At 37.6% G+C, this 24518-nt stretch overlaps 1 protein-coding gene across 1 annotated transcript; it reads right to left on the reverse strand.

Annotated features, from left to right (window-relative positions):
- Positions 1 to 12843: 12843 nt before the first annotated feature.
- LOC150037785 (uncharacterized) lies at positions 12844 to 13440 on the reverse strand. Its single transcript, XM_090311029.1, has one exon. It carries the CDS (start codon positions 13438 to 13440, stop codon positions 12844 to 12846), a length of 597 nt encoding a protein of 198 aa, XP_090167155.1.
- Between the last annotated feature and the right edge of the window lie 11078 nt (positions 13441 to 24518).

A 24518-nucleotide genomic window follows, 5' to 3' on the forward strand; every position in this document is an offset into this window, starting at 1 on the left:
ATAGACTTTGCTACTCGATCGTGTAGCAACGATCAAGCGAGTAACTATCATATAGTCAACTCATAGCTCGATCGTGTATGCTCTCAATGCTATCACTTAGTAAAAACACTTTTTTCTTAATAGCCTTTTTCATGAGATCAATTCCGAATAAATCATCTTCTAATTTTAGAAAAGTATTTTCTTTTTTATCTCACGTTTACTATAAAACTTCCAATAACCTCCCACTCAATTCGATTATTAGAGAAAAAAAATTAATTATATATAATTACAAAAAAATATAATAACCAACTTATCATATTATATTTATAACCTATAGTTTTAATATTTCATCATATGAAACATATAAACCATAGTTCTTTTTCTATTTATGGTATTTAATATAAATCATATTTATATTAATTTCTTCAATTAATGTATCTAATACATCATATCAATTATATCATATATAATTGAATTTCCTCTTGTTAATTTGAACACTTCAAACTAACCCAAAATTTGATTCTCAACCTGAACCCGTTGAGCTACCAAGGGGACCTCATAAACCTGTAGCTTGAAGCTCCAACGGTATGTGAATAACTGACTAAACTCTTTAGTCATGAGAACCACCATCTGTTAACTGTTGGTCACTCCACTAATGGCCGACAGTTTCACTCTTCGCACTACAGATATATTTCTGTATCCATATAACCAATCAACAGTGCGATGACCCTTCACAAATCGCTCGTAAGTATAGCTGGGCCAATTTACCGTTTTTTCCTTGTAGTTACATCTAACTCCTTAAGTACCACTAATTCCTCTAATGAATAATAAGTCATGGTCCTACTATGACTGAGTCATTTCTTCCAAAGAGAGGGTGTGGCCACTATGTTCAAGACCCAGAATCAGCCCTTAAGAAAGCAATCTATCTACTTACTCCTACTTCGGGGAAGGAGTGAATTTCGTCTTGTGTAACTGAGTTTCTTGCTCCCCAATCAAACGAATCCCCAAAATGGTAGGCTTGTTGAGTTGGCAATCTGGCCACTCTCACCCATAAAAATCAAAAGACTTCCCTTATAGGCAGGAGTTCCCAACTCATTCAAGTTAAGATCATGTCACCTATGGTCATTTTAGTGAAATGTAAGTGATAATTGGTAGAAATGAAAGTTATTATAGCCTTTTATTTAGAATTATGAGGGCTAACAAGTAGAATATGTGGTGATTATACTAAGAATGCATGTGAAAAGTGAGCTTGCGTCGATCAACATTGAAAATCTCGGCTAACCTAATATTATGCGTTATTCTGCGTCAAAATGTCTATTTTTTGTAGCTATCGTAGGAATCAATCGCATGCAGTGAATTCCAGACCATTGCAATGGTGATCGCGTACATTCCTCGCATGGATGTTGCGGCTATTAACTGCATACGTCCACCGTATAGAGGTTGCGACTACAGAGTAATAACCATAATAGAAGAATGAACGCAAGGGTGGTGGAATGCGATGGTACTTTGGAAACCAAGTATGAACGCATACCTTGGGAGTATAAAAAAGATGATGTTGATATTTCACCTACCACATCATTTAGCAGAGATTCAGAGCAGGACTATTAATGTTGTCGGCGATTGAGCTCTATAAATAGAGCGTTAGAGCCCAACTTCAAAGTATCCGAGTTTCTGCCTTAAGGCAGATCCTTGTGATCATAGATGAGAGCGTGGGAGGACATTCTTTGAGAGTTCTTCATTCCTTCACCCATTTCGAATGACGATTGGATCTTTGCCAGAGATAGATCTCGAGAGAGACTACTCCACCGCCCATCCATGGCACCACCGACAACCTTGACACACATCTGATGGAAGCAAGATATTGCCTACATCTGGCCCTCCATCTCTCTTCTATCTCTGTATTGTATTACATTTTGGCTTAAGACATTAATACATTTTGTAATCAATGCATCTCTTTATTTCCTTCAATTCTATCTTCATTTACCTCTTCTCTATCATCCTTTACTTTCATTGCAACGACTAAGTAAGATTGCTAGAGTATTGCATACTTAATCATGCAGCATAGACATATGAAACATGTAGCAAAGCAACGAGAGGTGTGCGTTGCGTGAGTATAGTGAGTAAATCCTCTTTGCCTAGTGTGAGGCTGTAGCAACGCTTGTCTATGAGTGGTCATAATGCTTGTCTATAAGTTGATTAACGGCGACTAACTGCCCGAGAGGGTAAGTAGTGGAACTCATTGAGCAAAGTAAGCAGTGTTCTTAGAGATAGGAATAATCTTATGACAATCATGCTTTATGTGATCATCTTGTCTTATGAGTGCATCATTCATCATTTGGACATACTTGAGAGAGTAGTCTAAAAACCAAATCTAGGCTTGAGAGAGTCAGATTGAATCGTATGAGCAAGAGTAGAGGCTTTATAATAAGTTCTATTTGCTATTACAGAGCGCATGTGCCCTGAAACTAGGATATGGTGGTATGCAGTCACATTGTCTTATGTGAGCTCGCATAAGCAAGAATAGAAACTTAGACATAATTCTATCGACATTATCGCATATGCATCGCATGCGTCCTAGATAATTGTGTATAACATGATTGCATAACTTGTGCTGGCTGGGGTTACCCTTGTAATCAAGCTTATTGATGCGGTGAAGTCATCCCCTCCACCATTTTATCTATTTTACCATGCATCTTATTACGAGTTAACAGTTGCCGCGTCTCTACCAACTCTCATAGTCATACTTTCATTGCTTAATCTGTTTAGTTAGGAGTAGGAGTAGCACATAGTTCTTTAACTTCATTATTCTTTTATTCTTCACTGCAAACACTCGCAACATTTAGTTACAAGTCCCTGAGTTCGACCTCGGATCACTCGAGAAACTTGCGATCTCATTATACTTGGCGAGAGAGCAAGAAAACTTGTGGCAGGAACGCATGGTCATCGCATAGATTCTAAAACATATATTGTATATCCTTAGTCCAACGCATGAACACGACGTATGGAGAACGAACACATATCATGAGACGCACACGTATTTATTTACTCCATTTTCCACGCATTAGTAAGTCTCAATTATCAACTGCGTTATATAAAGAGACTAATCATCTCGTGGTCCAATCTTATATAAACTCTTTGTATAGGATACCCTGCTCGCATGTCTTCACATGAATGGTCAGGATTAGACCATTTGTAGCACTTTACAACACTTATAACATCTACAAAGCGGGCTGTATCTGTGGTGTCAACAGGATAAGGTATCCCTCCTTTATCCATCTGTTACAAACCATTTAGGTTATTACTTAAGGTATGATCCACTTGAATGTCTCACATACATGCTTAAGTTACCTGAATTAACCACGGATCTTAGTTTATTGGATTTGAGTAAATGCATATAAAATAACATTTATTTTTATTAATAATAATGTGTACAAAATGTTTACAAACTACAAGACCATCGGGAGACTTAGGACACCAATTCCAATACTATAGACCATTTAGGTTATCACTTAAACATGATCCACCTGTATGTCTCCGCATACATGTTTAAGTTACAATGATAACCTTGAATACTAATTTATTAGTATATGGTTAATGCAACTAAAATATCATATATTTTATAGACAAAGTGAATAAAATATCAAATATAATAATCACAGAAATGTTTATTCATACAAGGTTTACAAACTATAGAACCCTACATTACTTGTCCAAGAGTAGTTGCAGGTCATCTGGTACATAAATAAATATTGTCTAATTATTTTTAATTTAAATGTATTGTAAATATTATCTAATCATTTTATAATTCATAGAGATCGAGCAATAGTAGCTCTGTGTTGTTGCAAATTATCCAAACCAGGTTCTTGCTATATGTAATAACAACGAGAGCTATACGGAGTAGATACATTATATGTACAATATACCTATTATTTCTTCACCAGTTCCTAGACGTAGGGGACCTACTCGAATAGGAGAAGATGAGTTAGATGAGGCCGTTCATAATGTGGAAGAATTTCCTCCTATGACATAGACGTAGATTCAAACTGGTTATGTCAGTCCGATGATGATGATGCCAACATTTGGTTCAGGATATTATGATTCAGAGGTCGGTCCATCGTCTTCATACCTGCATGGACATGTGCACAACTGTAGAGTACATAATGAATATTTATACTATGAACCACTTGTAGAGGTACCAGAGCAACATCAAAAGGAACTAGAGCAACCTCAAGTTCAAAGTCGGCAACGACAACCAACTCGAAATCAACAACGTCCGCCTTGTGGGACACATTAATTTTTTATTACTATTTTTAAATGAATGAGATACATTAAATTGTTGTATTAATATGAACATTTTAATTTACATTTTATTATTTTCCAATTGAGAATTTATTCTTTTTCATGATGTCTCTTAGAGTTAAAGTTAAGGATGTACATTTTATTTATTATTAAGAAATACAATAACATTCTTTTTTTTTGTTATTATTAAGAAATATAATTGCATAGAGTACCTTAAACAAGGTAAAGGATTAACAGTGTTGGAAAGAAAAAGGAATAACAGTGTGATTTTAAAAGAAAAATAAAAAATAAAAAAAAGAAGGTGGTCGAGACTTCAACACTCGCCATACATTTTTTTTTCTTTTTAAAAAAATCAAACCTTTGTCGAGTGTTGTAGTCTCGATATACTAGAATTAAAAAAAAATGTACAAGTCAAATCGAAAAACTATTGTATCTCTTTAAATAGTTTTGAAAGTACAATATTTGGCTAAATAGTTTTAAAAAGTACAATATTGATCCAATTTTCCCATTTTAATTACTCAAAATTAATATAGTTTTCAATTTTACATTTTTAAATGCAATTTTGATATCAAAAATAGTTTTGAAGGATAAACATGTTTCACAGTGATTTTGAAAATGATAAAGTGATTTAACCATTTTAAAATTACTCCTGAATCTAAAAATCCACTTCAATCGAACAATTCAAAACAAAATAGATTAAAAATGATAGAAACATAAAAAGTTTAAAAAAAAAAAAAACCTGAAACATGATTAAATCTTCATTTTCTCTTTTCTCTCACTATATAAATCATGATTCACACCCCTTCATCCTCAACTGCATTCTTCAATCTTCATCTTCTACTTCTTTTCTACGCCGGCTATAGTCACTCAACCACTTAAAATAAGTATTATAATAATAATTGTGTGTGTGTGTATATTTATATATATATATATATATATATATTTATATATAAAAAAAAAAAAAAATATTATATAAATTATATTAACTATATTAATTATCTATATTATATGCATATCTTTGTCTTTGTTTCTTAGACTAAAAGTATTTTTGTTAATTTCAAATTACTATAAAAGAATTTATCAGTGGAGGTGATGGTCGGAGTTGACCAATAAAGAAGATGGTAGCTAGTGGAAGTCACCAAAAATGATGGTTAGAGGTAGGCTAGCGGAAGTCGTCGAAGATGGTGGGGGGAGGTGCCCAAGGCCAGTCGCTGAAGATGGTGGTCGGAGGTTGGTTGGGGCAGTTGTCGAAGATGGTGTCTAGAGTTTTTCAAATAAATTAGGAATAGATTAACCATTAAATACTCAAAATTCATTTTTCTAAAAGTTTGTTTCAAGTGTTCATCTGAACCAACTTATTTTTTCAAAATCCATTCTAGTTGGTTGCCAAACACATGATTTTTTTTTTTTTTTGAAATAACTTATTTTTTAATATAATCACTTGAAAAGGTCTTCCAAGCACACCCGTTAAATGAATTTCATATATATTGATTTCAGTCTAGTGAGTACTCTAGTAAATAATTATTCGATGTTTTAACTCAAACGTTGAATGAAGTTTTTCTTCCAAGTCTTCTTGGAGCTTCTTAAAAGAAGTTTTGGGTTGGAGAGTTATGTTCTTCGGTTTCAATCTTTAGATCTTGAGAGTTTAGTCTTCCATTCTTTTAGAAAAAATTAGATAATATAGCAAGATTTGAGAATTCATTTGGATATATAGTAAAAATCAATAATAATAAGATTGTTGAAGCTTGATTTACTAATATTTATACACAATCTAATTGTATTGTAAATCTGTAAGTTATAAGTTTTAATTTTAACCATAAATAAATGAACCCCAAGTCCTCAATATTTTTTTATTTAAACAAACAACACTTACTAGTTTTTCTCCCTAAATATTTATTTGATATCTATGCAAATTTAGTTTTATCTAACCATTTTTCAATTTTTTAAAATATTTGTCACATACTATAATTATAAATCCATAAGTTATAAGTTTTTAACCATAAATAAATGGAACTCCAGATCCTCAATATTTTTTCATTTAAACAAACATTCTCCCTAAATATTTATTTAATATATATATTTTATGTGTAGATTTAGTCTTATCTAACCATTTTTCGATTTTTTTAAATATTTGTTACGAGATTCAGTTTTATCTCAATATATATTTTTTTTAATTTCTTCATACATTTATGTGTCTTTTTTCTTTTTACCATTTATTAGTCCACCTTATCACATTTTATCACGTACTGTTTCATATTAAATTCAATTTTATATTTGTTCACCTTTTTTCTAGTTTTTAGTCTATAAGACTGATTTTTCATCTAACCATTTTTTTTTATATAATTTCTTTAATTATTTGTTACAAGATTCAGTGTTATCTAAATCTTTTTCAATTGTTTATACATTTATTTTTTTTCCGTTTACCTTCTCATCACGTTTTATTTCATATTAGATTCAGTTTTATCCTTTTTCATATTTTTTCAAGTTTTTAAGGTATATTTTTATCTTGCTTTATCTCATATTATATTATTATATAATTGTTCACCGTTTTCAAGTGTATGTTCTTGCATATGGATCAAATTTATACATTTGTTTTGTTTTTCTTATCAATTTCAATTTTTGAGATAGTTCTGTTCACACGAAACTTCCGGAGAAACGTGATTCGTGGAGTTGACCTTGAGTTGGTATTGATATTAAAGTTGATTTGATGCGATATGCGATATGGTGTGGTTCGATCTTTAATACTTGATCATCTGATTCTTTCGATTGGGTGAATGTGCTTGACTTGAAGAAGCTTGAAGTAGAAGTGTTGGCTCTAAGTGTTGATGAATTCTCTCGCTCTCTAAATGTAGAAATGAGGAGAGTTCCTCTTTCTATGGTGGGTCTCGTGGGCTTGGGCTTGGTTGGTCCATATGCCTGGTCCTTGGGCCCGATTGGTTGGACTTGGACCTGATTCGACATTTAGATCAAATTCAGCCCATTTTGGGCTTATTTGGACTTTAACCCAAATAATAATATCAAATTTGGTCAAATTAATCTTGTTATTCAATGGTTAGAAACATGTGGCACCATCCGAATTTGTATGTTGACTCCTAATTGGTTCCAAATTTGATGGTTTGGAATTTTTCATGAATGACGTGGTAATTTGTGATTGGTCCAAAATTTCTCATTCAACAAATGCCTTTTTTCGAGATTTATGCACATATATGGCTGGATGAATCTCGAAAAAAAACGTAAAGTTGGAATCGAAATTCAAATATATCTGCTCTTGAATTTGATCTCAATTGATGTGTCAGTCAAATTACGAATTTAGTACATAAGTTTAACTCGAATTTGGGATAAAATTTAGAATATGGCCAAATTTGGCCAAATTTTAGTTTGAGATAAATTTGAGATTTTACCCTCAAATTGATTTGGATTGAGTATAAAAGCTAAAACTTGCTTTAAATTTTAGATAAAATTTGGAATATAGTCAAATTTTAATTTGAAAGGAATTTTAGATCTTACTCTAAATTTGGATGAAGTTGAGATAAAAATTTGGAAGATGCCCAAATTCGAACTTTACATCAATTTGAGGTTTTATCTTTAATTTTATTTAGCTTTAAGGATAGAATGCTAAATTTAGATGGAATTCCGAATCTTTCTTGAATTTAGAATGTTAATTTTATTCCAATTTTGATTTTGCATAAAATTTGGAGTATGCCAAACTTTAACTTGAAAAAGATTTGAATTTTGAACATAACTTGTATTCAATCTAGAATTTTGGTTTGGATTTGGATTAAATTCCCATCTGTATAAAATTGGAATATACTTCAAAATTCTTAACTTTAAATTTATTTAGCCAATTGGTCTTCAAGGCTAAATAATTATGGACTTGCCTTTTAGTTTTGCCTTCGATGATTCCACTTTTTTTTTTTAGTTTCGAATTTGTCTAAATCCCAGACTTTGTGAAACTTGCCTCGACTTTAACTTATTTAGGATTTCATGGAAGATTAAATCCCAATATTAGTTAGGATTTTTTTCCTAATTTCTCTTGACAACACTTCTCCTCCTATAAATTGGGATGGAATTAACCCATTAGAAATCAAGCTTGGGCTCCTTGAAGCTTTTAATTGCTCTGCTCTTCTTTTCTTTTTTATGGTCGAAAGGGGAAATCCACAATCGTTGGTGTTGAGGGTTGTCGTGAATAGATTCTCTACTACTGCCATAACTTTGCCACCGATTCTTTGGTTGCCGATCTCTCCTTTTTTTTTTTTTTTTTTGAGTTTTGCAGTTTCTACAACTTTTGAAACCGCCTCAGTGCACCAGTTGACATTGCTACCTATTGTCGCACACTGTCGCCTGCTGAGGAGTGTCTGTCGACGCGATCGAGCTGCTTCCTCTTTTTTTTTTTTTTTTTTGTTTGAAAGCCAAAATAATGTGTGAGAAAGGGAGAGAACAGAGAGTGAGAAATGGAGAAAGAAAATAGGGGTGAAGGTGGCGGCGGCAAGCAAGAAAGAGGGAGAGATTAGGGTTTTTTTTTGTTTTCTTTCCCTAATTTTTTCTTATTTATTTTTATTTTTTTCTTCTTCACGATCTCCTTTTCTTTTCTTTCTTCTATTTTTTTCTCTCTTTTTTTTTAACTATCTTATTTCCCCCTTTTTTTGTTTTCTTTCTTTCTAGTTTTCTTTTCAGCTTTTTTTTTAAAAAAAAAACTTTTACTATTTATTTATTTACTTATTTTTACTAACTCATCCCCCTTCTTTTTGTAGGAGTTAAAGCGTAACTTAAGGGAGCATAACCATTTTTTTTTAATCTCGCTGGCTTGTTAGTAATCAGGGTGGGTTTCTCCTCTCACGTCCACGTGACTGACTCCTTGGTGTACATAAGGATGACCCTGGCATGGTCTGTCTATTGTATCCCTGTTCCTCCTCGGGTTCGTGCATCCTGATCATCATGGGAGGAGCCCCGTAAAGGCTTACAACTTTCCCATTTGATCACTCTAGGGAGGATCCTCAAAAGGTCTGCCTCGTGCATCCTGATCATCATGGGAGGGGCTCCGCAAAAGTTTACAACTCTCCCATTCGATCACCCTAGGGAAGATCCTTGAAAGGTCTGACTTATAGCGCCGTTCATGCACCCTGATTGTCATGGGAGGGGCCCTGCAAAGGCTTACAACTCTCGCCGTTCATGCACCCTGATTGTCATGGGAGGGGCCCTGCAAAGGCTTACAACTCTCCCATTCGATCACCCTAGGGAGGATCTTCGAAAGGTCTACCTTGTAGCGCCATTCGTGCATCCTGATAGTCATGGGAGAGGCCCGCAAAGGCTTACAATTCTCCCATTCGGTCACCCTAGGGAGGATCTTCGAAAAGTCTACCTCGTAGCACCGTTCGTGCATCCTGATCGTCATGGGAGGGGCCCACAAAGGCTTACAACTCTCCCATTTGGTCACCTTAGGGAGGATCTAGATTTAGCCTTCCTGTGGCAAAATCATTAGTCGGTCCTTTCGCTGATCGCTGGCCAAGTCTAGACGACAACATGATCCTTTCCAAATTTTCGACGGAAGCGCCCTTGACCCGAGAAGAGCGTGCATGGATCTTGCGATCTTCTATTCATGAGGAGACCCCTAATCCAGATCGAGTGCTAACTCTTGGACGTCGCATAATTAAGAGTCAGGTCCATTGGATCGTCATGACGAAAGTCTTTAGAGAATTCGGCTTCGTTGACTGTTACTGGGAGTGGCTTGAGGTTGTAGTAGGTCAAAACGAGCGATTCCTTCGTGACATTAGTTTGCTTGGCGCAGTGCGGCCTCCTTGTACACATATGATCGCAATGGTGACATAGTTCGAGCTTTTTGTGAAGCCGGGTGCCCTTCAACCAACACTCTTCATATTGCTTCGAACGAAGCATCAATTTCTTTATGGGACCTTTGGTTGCTTAGGGGCCTTTTGGTCAAAGGAAGCTTTTACGAGGAAGTGGTTCCTTCCCTCAAATAGCTAACCGCGACAAAGAGAGGTACTTGTCGAAAACGTGTGAACACCTTTTTCAGGCGTATTTTTTTATAGTGCTCGTAGAGAGAAAATTGCATTGATTATCAAATTTGAATCACCGAAGATCTCTATACAAGCTACTCTAATCTCTAAGGCCATTTGGAGACCAATTATCGAGGCTTGGTATTCAGCGACGTTGTTTGATCATAACTCGGCAAGTGTGAAGCTATAAGGCAACATGTGTTTTTTTGGCGAAGGTGGCTTGATTTACTTCAACGAGTATGAGGCACGAGAATTGATCCATAGCGGCGCCAGAATTCAATGGCACGCAATCATTCAGAACAGGAGCAGACATGAATGCCTAACTGATGGTAGAGACCTATCTTTTCTGAAGTCCAGTTATTTCTCTAGCATGCGATCAGACTACTTATCCTCCTAGTGTGGGAATGTCCGAACTATAGAGTCGTATAGTCCCTTTCGCTTCGGTTGATAGTTCGGCTTCCATCAGGATATTCTGAATGATATAGGGGGAATACTTCCCGCCCTTACGCCGAAGAACATTTTACATTACTGGAGAGTATGCACAAGACAAAAGCCTTTGTCTGAGGTATTCCTGTCGGCCCATACATTAGATCCACACACTCATGTTACCCCATAGTTTAAGGATTGGTGGTTAACAAAGCACGGGAACTACTTCGAAGAGAATCGTCATTTTTTAGTGACCAGTGTTATTCCTCCCCCAGCGCCACCAAGACTACCCAAAGGTAGAGGGATCAACCATAGGGGGAAGCAACTTTGCTTGACTGAAGAGGTGGCAGTGATCGCACAAAAAGACTCTTCCAAACCGATTGAGGAGGACAATCATAGTAGTACCAACGACCGTTATTGGAAGTGACCCTCCAAAAAGCGTAGAGCATCGGATGTTAATTTTCTTGAGAGGGTTCAGAATGATCCGGTGGCTCCTAACGCTCTTATCCTACTGGTACGTCATCTTGCTGTAATATATTAATATATATATCAATATATATTATTTTGATATATATATATAAGATTATATATGTATATATATATATATGTCCTTTCATCTCGTCTTTTTAATTGTACGGTTTACATTTAGTCTCCCTTTTGTAGTCACCCCTGAACTTCTCTCTTCAAGGACTTGAAGCATCATGAAGCGAAGAATCTTTGATGGGTCCTTTTGTCGTTGACTCAGTTGTTGAGGGAGTTGGTACCTCCGAAGCACTGGCAGTGGATCTCGTGCCAAGGTCCTGTCAAGTACGTGATATCCTCGGTGGCATCCCTCATGTTAAGGAGGCGGTGGTCAAACATCGAGGCTTCAGATTTTGTAACCAAGGAAACTAGTTGCCCCTTGGTGTCTGCGGTAGGAAGGGTTCTCCAACATGGAGAAGCGTCGAGGGTCTTGGTAAGTCCAAGTAATAGTGAGCTCCCGAGGTGAGTAAATAGGGCAACACCCCCAGCCGTCCCCGAGGTTTCCGAGTTCTGTGTTGCCACTGTGTTTTCCGAGTTCGACGCCACGCAACCTCGACCATGTGGGAGACCATGCACAAGAAGATCATGCGTACTCCTTTCGAGAAGGTTCTTAGTTTGGAGAAAGAAACGCATGAGATATTCTGAGCCATTTCCAACATTTGTGATGCCAACCTCCCTCCTCTCAGAAAACTTGTCGATGAGTACTTCCGAAATGTGGAGAAGTATAATCAGTTTTAGTTATCATATTCCTCTCAGTTAACTCAGACAAGTAAGGAGCAACGTCTGGAGGAGGCTAAGTCTAATCTGGAGAAGATACTCTACGATGAGAGAAGTGCTTTTGCTAAACGAAAAGCGCTACTTGAACGCGACTCTCGGGCCTTACAAGAAGAAGAGAAACTGTTAACCAGGTTGGAGGCCATCAGAGCTGAACGGGCCGAAATATCATGGTTTATTTCTGAGAGCGAAGGCCTTTTGACTCGACATAAGCTTGAAGCCTCGGAGATGCAGGGGGTGATAAACGAGATCGAGACCACCCTCATCCTTTCTGACAAGGACGACAAAGCTTTTGATGTCCTACGCCATATGTTAGAAGCCATGTAGCATGAGCTGGGGAACTACCACTAGGTACCTTGACTTGACGTTGCTTGTCTTATTAGATTAGGCGTACCTCAGTAGGCAGTGGCCTAGGATTTTTTCCTCTCTTTTTAGCTACTGGATTCGACTATTGTAGTGCTGAAATCTCTTATATGGAAGTTTTTTTTTTGTCATTTTCTCAGTGATGTTCTCTGGCGTCTTGTAGCTTCTTTTAAATTTCTGCTTCTCTTATTTGTTTATTTATCTATTTTTTTCATTGCACTCATGTACATGCACACACACACACACACACATATATATATATATATTTTATCAAGTGACTGAACTTAAATTTCTTTAAGCTGCCAACGTACCCTTTATAATGACAGGGATTAAGTCATAACGTAATTCAAAAGAGTATTTTCTTTTTGTGTGCAACTGAACTTAAATTTCTTTAATTTGCCTACGTATCCTTTATAATGACAGGGATCAAGTCGTAACGTAGTTCGTACAACGGGTTTTTTTTTTTTTAACATTTGTTAAGCATAAAACTTTTGAGAAACTTGTCGTTGATTAGGCCAATTCTTAGCCCATCTTGATCAACTATCTTGTATGCTCCATTTGTGTAGACTTCTGTGACGACGTAGGGCCCATCCCATTTAGGTGTAAACTTATTCCCCGTATGTATCTTCGTGATAATTTGTCTCCTTACGTTGAGCACTAGATCACCGACTTGAAAGGATCGAGGCTTTACATGCTTATCGAAGGCTTTAGACATTCGTGCCTGATAACATTCCAATGCTTGTTGAGCTTCTAATTGTTTTTCATCCAGTGCTTCCAACTCTTGGAGTCGTAGTTTGGCGTTGTCTTCTGTAGTTAGCCCTTCTTGCACCACCATTCTTAGCGATGAAATTTCTCTTTCCAGAGGAAGGACAACATCTACCCCATAAACGAGAAAGTATGGGGTGACTCCTGTAGGGGTACGGTGAGTGGTGCGATAAGCCCACAATGCTTCACCGATCTTCTCTTGCCAAGCTCTCTTCGACTTGGAAACAATTTTCTTCAGCAGGTTGCACAATGTCTTGTTAAATGCCTTTGCCAACTCGTTTACGATGACGCTATACATGGATGACTTATACTTCTTGAATTTGAATTTTTCACAAAACCTATCCATCAAATTGTTAGAGAATTGTCTCCCGTTATCTGTCACGATCCGATGGGGAATATCGTATCGATAAATGATATGAGTGCGGATAAAATCCACCACGTTTTCTTTCTTAGCTTCCCTTAGAGCGACAGCCTCAACCCATCTTGAAAAGTAGTCAGTGGCTGCTCATGGAACTCTCGGTATGAGATCCTACAATTGGTATCAGAGCTAGGTTTCTGATACTCCAATTTCATCTGTTGTAAGGAAATAACATATACATTCATGGTGGGTGCATTTTTACGCTATTTTAATTGTTAAATCTTCTGTGGATGTGCCAGATTAATGGATGTTTTCGGGATGAATAGCCTCGGTTTGTATAAATCCTTTTACATTTGCGGTTGTTTGTAAAGGCCCCTGCATTTTTGGGCAATAATAATCGTTATCGAGTTTGTATTCAAAGTTTGTTTGAAGTTTTGAGTCGTTTGTCGAAGTTCTGGGAAAAGGTTGCGGCTCTTGGAGGAAGGAGGCGATTTAGTGTTGATCGTATCATGCAAAAGAAATTCTACGTGATCGCTGTCCATCGCATCGTAAAGATGAAGGAGTACGCGATTGTGGTTGAACGCATCGGTTAAACGATGCGGAATGCGATCAAGAGTTGGTTGCGTCGGGTTAATGATCGGGCACGCGATCATTGCGTATCGTTTAATGCGTGCGCGTGCTAGACGATCGTTTAGGCCAGCAAGCTTCATCGCTTAGTAACTGACTATGCGTGCGTGCGCTAGACGGTCGCTTAGGTCCGTAAACTTCATCGCTTAGTAACTGACTAAACGATTGCTTAGTAAAACAAGGTAAATCATTTAACTATCGTCGCGCTACACGATCGCATGGACAATCAGGCTTCGCAGCCTCGTCGTCATCTACGCGACCGTTTACTTTTGCTCCTATCGTCTAGTGTACGCTGAACGATCGTCTACCTGCTGAAGTTTGCTACATGGTGAAGACCTTCTGGTGGTTCAAGACCCGGTTCGGCTGTGAACCGATTTGCTCGATGAAAAATGTAATAGATAGGGTTTTTCATTCCGATTTTTTTTAAAAATCTCATCCTGGTCCATTAATCCTTTGTTTATTACATTCGATGTATGTTTTATATGTCATATGGTATGCACATGTATAGTAAATCCCACCTTAGGTTATGCAATGAACATGCATCATCTCTTTATTGTAATTGTTATAATTTAGAGAAGCATGATTTTAATTGTGTAAGAGCATGCTCATGCATCATATAATATAAGAGTTATATTTATGCATGCATAAAAAGCATTGACATGCATCATCTTTATATTACAATTGTTATAGTATAAGGGTGAATGGTAGCATGTTTGCTTGGTTGTTACGTGTTCTATAAAAGTTATATATAATAATAACCAGACATTGCATGAAGCATGGCACATAGGTTAATTTATAAATGTTATAAACGCCTCGTTGTGCACACTGGTTTTAGTTGTTTCTTTTTAAAAGTTAAAGAGAAATTAGAACTAAAAGAAATAAGAAAGACATACATGCTCACTTAGATCTAATTCATGGTTTTAAAGTGTTTAAAACTTGGATCACATAGACCTAAGATCACGGTTCTAATATGATTAAAAACCCTAAGGCTTTAATCTTTTAATCAGTTTAATAGGATTAAATTGGCTAATAAAAGGTTAAAGTGTAGCAAATCTATCTATAAGGGACCTTTTGTCTAAGGCGGATTCTGTCTAGGCTGGGGTATTTAAGTTGACGGAAACATAACATCCATACCTGAAAACTTACTGGAAAGGTGAATTAGATAGATTTGAAGCATGCATACAAGTTAAGGATAGTCCATTAAAGTGTTTAAATGTGACTACTTGAACTTGTTTATATATCATGGACAAACGTTGTTTATGAGCAGAGTTTAAAAAGACGACTTAGACTAAAATCAGTAGCCAAATTGTTTAGGTTAATGAATCCCTAGGTAGAACATTCAGTGGGAGGTACTTGGGGCATAAGATGCTTCACTTAAACCTTTCACTTTTCTCCTAAATAGTCCACACCGTGAGATCTATCCTCGGCCTCGTGGTATCTTTGGCGTGTCCCCCCAACGGATGGTGTTTGGGTAGGTCAATATCAAGGTGGATGGAAAAAATGTTCATAGTAAGTGGAAGCGGGAAGTGCGACAGCATATCCCCCGGTCTCCCTCGTTAGGTTGAATAAAGTTACTGTGCATTGCCTCGAGTTTTGCGCGTTTCTTTATTTGATCTCTTGTAAGAGGATAAGGTAACTTAGTCTCTTGTCCTAATCTATCTTTTCCTTACTGTAAGCACATTATGGTGGGAATCTGGCATCGAAATCGAGGGGTTACACTTACGAGGAATAGTTAAAAGTTAATGATTCTGGACCGAAAAATAGTGGTTGTTAGATTCAGTTCCAAGAGTTGGTTCTGCCTAATGGTTAAGATCTTCTCCTCCCAATGAAGGGACAACTGATCACCCCACCAATGATGTTTGTTCTGACTTATTGGGGCATCATTGCAAAATAGAAGTCTAACTTAGGATACTTGAAACTGTTTGGCAAAACTGATTGGTTTAAAAGTGGTTTAGCAAAATCTAATAAAGTTTTGTTCGTATTTTCAGCAACTTTTTCAAATGGCAATAACCACCTTATCGTTGTTAAGCACCGAAAAACTAACTGGCGATAATTTTTCAACATGGAAACACATGATCACAACGATCCTAATCATCAAAGATCTCATGTTCGCTCTCACAGAGGCTTGTCCTCCTATTCTAGCTCCAAATTTCGCTCGAAATATTTGGGAGGCATACGAGCGATGGACAAGGGCGAATGAGAAGGCTTGAGCCTACATCTTGGCAAGTCTTTCTGAAATCTTGGCCAAGAAACATGAGCCTATGGTCTCAGCGCGTGAGATCATGGAATCCATATTTAACTCCAAAATGCAAGAAGGCACCTCTGTTCGTGAATATGTGCTAAACATGATGGTCCACTTCAATGTGGTGGAGTTGAATGGGTCTACCACTGATGAGGGCAGCCAGGTTAGCATAATCCTGCATTCTTTGCCAGAGAGCTTCCTGCACTTTGTTAGTAATGTGATTCTTAACAAAGTGAAGTATAACCTTACAATTCTCCTCAACGAGTTGCAGACATACCAATCTTTACTGAAAAGTAAGGAGAGGCAAAAGGGTGAGGCAAATGTTGCTTCATCCTCCAGGATGTTCCATAGAGGTTTGACCTAAGGAACGAAGTCTGCACCTTCTTCTTCTAACTCTGCAAAGGGGAAGAAGAAGAAAGGTGGTAAGGAAAAAGGGAAGGCACCTGCTAACCCACCGCCTGTCCCCCCAAGGAGGCGTCCACAAGTTGCTAAGAGAAAATATTTCCATTGCAATCAAATGGACACTGGAAGAGGAACTGTCTTTAGTATCTGAAGGAGAAGAAAGCAGCCAAGGCTAAGGCCAGGGCGGATAAAGGTAAATGTGATTTACTTGTGCTTGAAACTTGTTTAGTGGAGAATGATGATTCTGCCTGGATAATTGATTCAGACACCATTAATAATGTTCGTTCTTCTTTTCAGGGGATTAGATCTTGGCGACAGCTAAAGGATGGTGAAATGACGATGTGAGTAGGCACTGGGCACGTCGTCTCAGCCGTGGCAATGGGAGGACTCCAGTTAGCTTTACAGAATAGGTTTCTTATTTTAAATGATGTATATATTGTTCCTGAACTAAAAAAGAACTTTATTTCTGTAAAATGTTTATTGAAATGTAAATACCTATTTCTTTTGATTTGAATAAAGCGTTTATTCATAAAGATGGTGTTTTTATTTACATAGCAAATCTGGAATCGAATTTATATGTGCTAAGGCCGTTAGCCAATAATTCCCTCCATGATACTGAAATGTTCAGAACTGCTGTAACTCAATCAAAACTTCGACGAATTTCTCCAAAAGAAAATGCCCAACTTTGGGATCTACGTTTAGGGCACATCAATCTCAATAGGATTGAGAGATTGATGAAGAATGGACTTCTAAGTGAGTTAGAAGAAATTCTTTATCTGTGTGCGAATCTTGCCTTAGGGTAATATGACTAAACGACCTTTTACTGGAAAAGGTTTTAGAGCCAAGGAGTCTCTTGAGTTAGTACATTCTGACCTTTGTGGTCCTATGAATGTGCGAGCCCGAGGTGGCTATGAGTATTTTATCAGCTTTACTGATGATTACTCCAATTATGGGTATGTTTATCTTATGCAACGGAAGTCTGAATCCTTTGAAAAGTTCAAAGAGTTCAAGGCTGAAGTTGAAAATGCATTGGATAGATGGATTAAAGCTCTTCGATTGGATCGAGGTGGAGAGTTTTTGGACTCGACATTCCAGGACTATTTGATAGAACATGGAATCGTTTCCCAACTCTCAGTACTGGGTACACTTCAGCAAAATGGTGTAGCAGCGAGGAGAAATAGGACCTTATTAGACATGGTTTGCTCGATGATGAGTTACGCTTCCTTACCGGACTCGTTTTGGGGTTTTGCAGTGGAGACTACGGTGTACATACTCAACTGTATTCCCTCCAAGAGTGTTGTAAGAACACCTCTGAAGTTGTAGAATGGGTATAAAGCTAGTTTACGTCACTTCCGCATTTAGGGTTGCCCTGCACATGTGCTTAAGTCTAATCGCAAGAAATTGGAACCACGGTCGAGGTTATGCCTTTTTGTAAGCTACCCCAAAGGTACACGACGGGGTTATTTTTATCCAACGAAAAATAGGGTGTTTGTTTCAACAAACGCTACTTTCCTGGAGGAGGATCATATAAGGGAGCACAGTCCACGAAGTAAAGTTGTGTTGCGTGAGCTTTCCAATGAAACTACTGAAACTTCAATAAAAGTTGTTGAAGAGCCTACTACATCAACAAGAGTTGTTGATGGGAGTTCATCCAGTAGGTCGGTTTCACCTTAAGAGTTGAGGGAACCTCGACGTAGTGGGAGGGTTGCGAACCCACCCGTTCGCTATCTGGGTTTCACGAAAATCCTTGCTATGGTAGAAGATGGCGACGTTGAGGATCCGTTGTCTTATAAGAAGGCAATGGATGATGTTGACCGAGATGAATGGGTCAAGGCCATGGATCTCGAGATGGAGTCGATGTACTTCAACTCAGTCTGGGATCTTGTGGATTAGCCTGATGGGGTTCGCCCTATAGGTTGTAAGTGGATCTACAAGCACAAACGAGGTGCTGATGGGAAGGTATGGATTTTCAAGGCTCGACTTGTGACAAAAGAGTTATACCCAGGTTGAGAGAGTCGACTATGATGAGACTTTCTCGCCTGTTGCCATGTTAAAGTTGATTCGCATCCTCTTATCCATTACAACTTATTATAATTATGAGATCTGGCAAATAGACGTTAAGACGGCCTTTCTGAATGAAAATCTTGAGGAGACCATTTATATGATGCAGCCCGAGGGATTCATAGCCCAAGGTCAAGAGGAAAAAGTTTGCAAATTGAATCGGTCCATTTATGGACTGAAATAGGTGTCTCGATCTTAGAATATACGGTTTGATACTGCGATCAAGTCGTATGGCTTTGACCAAAATGTTGATGAACCTTATATCTATAAGAAGATCTTCAACGCTTCAGTAGTCTTCTTAATGTTGTATGTAGACGATACCCTACTCGTTGGGAATAATGTAGGTCTGCTAACTGCAGTTAAGAATTGGCTAGCGACCTAATTCCAAATGAAAAATTTGGGAGAGGCTCAGTTTGTTCTAGGTATATAGATCTTTTGGGATCGTAAGAACAAAGTGCTAGCACTGTCTCAAGCATCGTACATTGATAAGATGTTGCTCAAGTACTTGATGTAGGACTCCAAGAGGGGCTTACTGCCGTTCAGGCATGGAGTCATTTATCTAAGGAAATGTGTCCTAAGATGCCTCAAGAGATTGAGAAGATTAGACGGGTCCCATGTGTGTCTGTCATTGGCAGTTTGATGTACGCGATGCTCTGTACTCGTCCAGACATCTGCTACACTGTGGGCATAGTTAGTAGGTATCAGTCTAACCCAGGCTAGGTTCATTGGACCGCAGTGAAGAACATCCTCAAGTATCTTCGGAGAACGGGGGACTACATGCTCGTGTATGATTTAAGGGATTTGATCCTTACAGGATACACGAATTCTGATTTTCAAACTGATAAATACTCTCGCAAGTTCACATCATGGTCAGTCTTTACTCTTAATGGAGAAGCTGTAGTGTGGTGAAGCACTAAGTAGGGTTGCATCGCCGACACCACTATGGAGGCGGAGTACATAGTGGCTTGCGAAGCTGCTATGGAGGTCGTCTGGCTAAGGAAGTTCTTGACAGATCTGGAAGTTGTTTCAGATATGTCTCAGCCCATTACCCTCTATTATGATAATAATGGGGTAGTGGCGAACTCCAAGGAGCTAAGGAGTCACCGGCGCGAAAAACACATAGAGCGAAAGTATCATCTGATCCGCAAGATAGTGCATCGAGAGGACGTGATTGTCACGCAGATCACTTCGGAGCACAATGTTGCTGACCCGTTTATGAAGGTTCTCATGGCTACAGTGTTTGTGGGTCATCTACGGAGCATGGGTCTACAGGATCGCTCGTGACTGGACTAGGGAAAGTGGGAGATTTTCTTGTACTGGGCTTTTATACCCTAGTTTATTGTTTTGTACTAAGTTTTTTGTACAACCCACTTCGCTTTAGGACAAGTGGGAGATTGTTGGGGTTGATGCCCTAAAGTCTCGTGTCCTGTAGTTTGTAAACAGTATGTACAAACACTTGTGTTGTTAATATATGATATTTACTTCGCATATTGTATTTTGCTCGATTAATTGTTTTATTTGTTTTACCACAAACCAATAAACAAAAAAATTCCTGGTTATTTGTATGTGACTCAAGCATATATGTGGTGACATACAAGTGGATCATGTCTTGAGTGATAACCAAAATGGTCTGTAGTATATGGATATAGGAGGGAAACCTTATCCTGGTAACGCTACGGATGCGACTCCCTTTGTAAAATGGTCACAAGAGTTGTGACTTGTCACAGATGGTTTGATCATGATCATTCGTGCTGGGGACATGCGAGTGGGGGCATCCTATATAAAGAGTTTGTATAAGACCTAACCATGAAGTGTTAACGTCTCGTTATATAACATCGTTCATGATAGAGACTTCACTTCACTAGGATGATCATAGGTAACATGACCTTAATCTTGAGTGAGTTGGGAACTTCTGCCATTGAGGGCGGTCCTTTGATTTATATGGGTGCGAGTGGCCAGGTCGCCTATTCAAACCTACCATTTTGAGGATTCGTCCAATTTGGGAGCTGGGAACTCAGCTACACAAGATGGAATTCACTTCTTCCCCAAGGTAGGGCAAGTAGATAGATGGCTCCCTTAATAGCTAATTTCGGGGCTTGAACGATGTGGCGCCATACATTTTCTCTTGGCCCGAGAGGTGTTCACACATAGTTGGACTATGTTGTATTGTTCATTAGAGGAATCAGTGGTACTTAAGGAGTGAGATGTAACTATAGGGGCAAAATGGTAAATTGGCCCAACTGTACTTACGAGCATCTGTGAAGGGTCATCGTACTCATGATTGGTCATATATGATGGACACGAAAATATATCTGTGGTAAGAAGAGTTCAACTGTTGGTCTTTAGTGGAACCATTGACAGTTAACGGATGGTGGATCTCATGGCTAAAGAGTTTAGTCAGCTATTCACGTACCGTTGGAGCTTCGAGCCATAGGTCCATTAGGTCCCCTAGGTAGCTTGGATAAAGTCGAGAACCAGTATATAGGTTATTTTGAAATATTCAAATTGACAAGAGAAGTTCGATTATATATAATATAATTGGACTGGTTAATTATATATGATTTATATCAAGTAGAGGAGAAAATACTATAATAGATATGTGATATCAAACTATAGGATATAAATATAATATGATTATATTTATTAATTAATTATTGATTGATTAATTATATGATAATTAACCAATTCTTCCACGTTCGGACGTGGGTAGTGGGCAATGTTAGTTATGGTAACCGGTGGGTTAAAAATTAAAAGAGTTTTCATTTTTCATATAGTGCATTCATTATTGTCATCCGCCCAAAAGAATTCGTGAAAGTGATCGCCTGAGAGCCTATACGATAGTAGCTCTTCCATCTACCTTACGATTTCTCTAAACGATCGTATACGTTTTTTCTAAACGATCGTTCAACTTTTCTTACACGATCGTGTAGCTCTTCTATACGATAAGCACTTCTGCTATATGATAACACTATATTATCTCCCACTTGTTTATCGTCTACATGAATCGTTGTCCTTTGTCCTCTACTAAACTCATAAAAGCCCACTCTTTGGATTTTCACTCCGAGAATACCCGGGGTTCATTAGTGGTGGTGTCGTCCCCATTGCAGTGTTCGTGTTCGTATTGATTGTGCTGTGGCAGTCGACGTTCTGTCGGGTGTTGGTAGATCTATTGGAGGGATCCACTGCTTGGGGCTCAGAAGTTGGAAGAGAGTCTTTAACTGGTATGAAACCCTTTCCCTGTTATTTATTTTTCTCTGAGCATGCCATAATTAGATTTATGTGTATAACTGTATATGTTGAATATATATCATTTGTATTTCAATCACTGTTGAATTGTAGGATCTCATACCGATAGTTCAATGAGCGTGTTCAGATCGCTTCGATTTCATAGTACCGAAATACAAATTATATACATTCAACGAACATGAACACTGCAACGGGGACAACACCACCACTAATGAACCTTGGGTATTCTCGAAGTGAAAACCCAAAGAGTGGGCTTTGGTGAGTTTGGTAGAGGACGGTGGATAACGATTCGTGTAGACGATAAGCAAGTGGGAGATAATACAGTGCTATCGTACAACGGAAGTGCTCATCGTATAGAAGAGCTACATGGTCATGTAAGAAAAGCTGAACGATCGTTTAGGAAAAACGTATAGGATCGTTTAAAGAAATTGTGAGGTAGACGATCGTTTAGACGAAAGAGCTACTATCGTATAGGCTCTCGGGCGATCGTTTTCACGAATTTTTTTGGGTGGTTGACAATAATGAATGCACTATATGAAAAATGAAAACTCTTTTCGTTTTTAACCCGCCGGTTACCATAACTAATGCTACTCATTACCCACGTCCGAACGTGGAAGAATTGGTTAATTATCATATAATTAATCAATCAATTAATTAATAAATATAATCATATTATATTTATATCCTATAGTTTGATATCACATATCTACTATAGTATTTTCTCCTCTAATTGATATAAATCATATTTATACTAATTTCCTCCAAAATAATGTATCCCATACATTAAGTCAGTTATATCATATATAATTAACCAATCCAATTATATCATATATAATATGAAGCACAGATGCTTCATGTGAGGCAAAGAATCAGTATCAGACACGTATCGGATACCGATACTTTCAGATACTTTCCAAATACGTATCTAACATGAGATTTGACGTATCTATACTTTCAGATACTTTCCAGATACGTATCTGACATGTGATTTGATGTATCTATTTCTATGCGTACTTTTTTTAAGGAAAAAGACAAGTAACTCATCTAATCTTTCTCAATCTAAAATTAGGCAGCCTATTTAAAAAGCTCACTACTTGAGTCTAAAACTAAAAGAAAAATAAATAAATAACAAACCAAATCTAGATTAGAACCATCTAATCTCCATCTTCACATTTGAATCCCACAAAGTCAACCAAAATATAAACCATTTGGATATCTTCAATAATAAGTTCTTCGTTTATCTTCATAATTCTTTCTCTAATCTTTTTCTTCTTCTTTGCAATATGAGTCACTTTTCTATAGCATTTTATTAACTATTGTACTTCAACATCTTAGATGTTGCTTTTTTGTATTGTATTTCAGTGTTTGTATTCTATTTTGTACTATTGTTATTAACTTGTATGCTAAATTTATCTATATCCTAAATTTTTTTAAAGGAAAAAAAAGTATCTTCAACGTATCAGTATCTTCGTATTTTAGAAATATATATATTAAAAAAATATATAAAAAAAAGGATGCATCCTTAGACATATCTATATCTTAGTTTTTTAGAAATTTACGAATCACCATATCCGATCGTATTCGTATCGTGTAGCCGTATCTGTGTCTGTACTTCATAGTTAATATAATTGAACTTCCTCTTGTCAAGTTGAATATTTCAAGTTAACCCAAATACTGGTTCTCGACTTTATCCAAACTACCCAGGAGACCTAATGGACCTATGACTGGTACGTGAATAGCTGACTAAACTCTTTAGCCATGAGATCCATCATTCGTTAACTGTCAGTGATTCCATTAAAGACCAACAACGAACTCTTCTTACCATAAATATATTTCTGTGTCCATAGGATATAGCCAATCATGAGTACGATGACCCTTCACAGATGCTCGTAAGTACAGTTGGGCCAATTTACCATTTTGCCCCTGTAGTTACATCTCACTCCTTAGTACCACTGATTCCTCTAATGAACAATACAACATAGTCCAACTATGTGAACACCTCTCAGGCCAAGAGAAGGTGTGTGACGCCACATCGTTCAAGCTCCGGAATCAGCCCTTAAGGGAGCCATCTATCTACTTACCCCTACCTCTGGGAAGGAGTGAATTCCATCTTGTATAGCTGAGTTCCTAACTCCCAAATTAGACGAATCCCTAAAATGGTAGGTTTGAATTGACGACTTGGCCACTCACACCTATACAAATCAAGAAATCGCCCTCAATGGCAGGAGTTCCCAACTGACTCAGGAATGATGTCATGTTACCTATGATCATCCTAGTGAAGTGAAGTCTCTGTCATGAATGGTGTTATATAACGAGACGTTAACACTTTGTGGTCAGGTCTTATACAAACTCTTTGTATAGGATGCCCTCGCTCACATGTCCCCAACACGAATGATTAGGATCAGACCATCTGTGACAAGTCACAACATTTGTGATCATT

Source organism: Benincasa hispida, chromosome 2, assembly GCF_027475165.1.
Source record: "Benincasa hispida cultivar pf3 chromosome 2, pf3_genome.v1.1, whole genome shotgun sequence".
NCBI lineage: Eukaryota > Viridiplantae > Streptophyta > Magnoliopsida > Cucurbitales > Cucurbitaceae > Benincasa > Benincasa hispida.

Bases quoted from the DNA above. Each gene is read 5' to 3' on its own strand.
- LOC150037785 (XM_090311029.1), bottom strand. From the start codon at position 13,440: ATGTATAGCGTCATCGTAAACGAGTTGGCAAAGGCATTTAACAAGACA.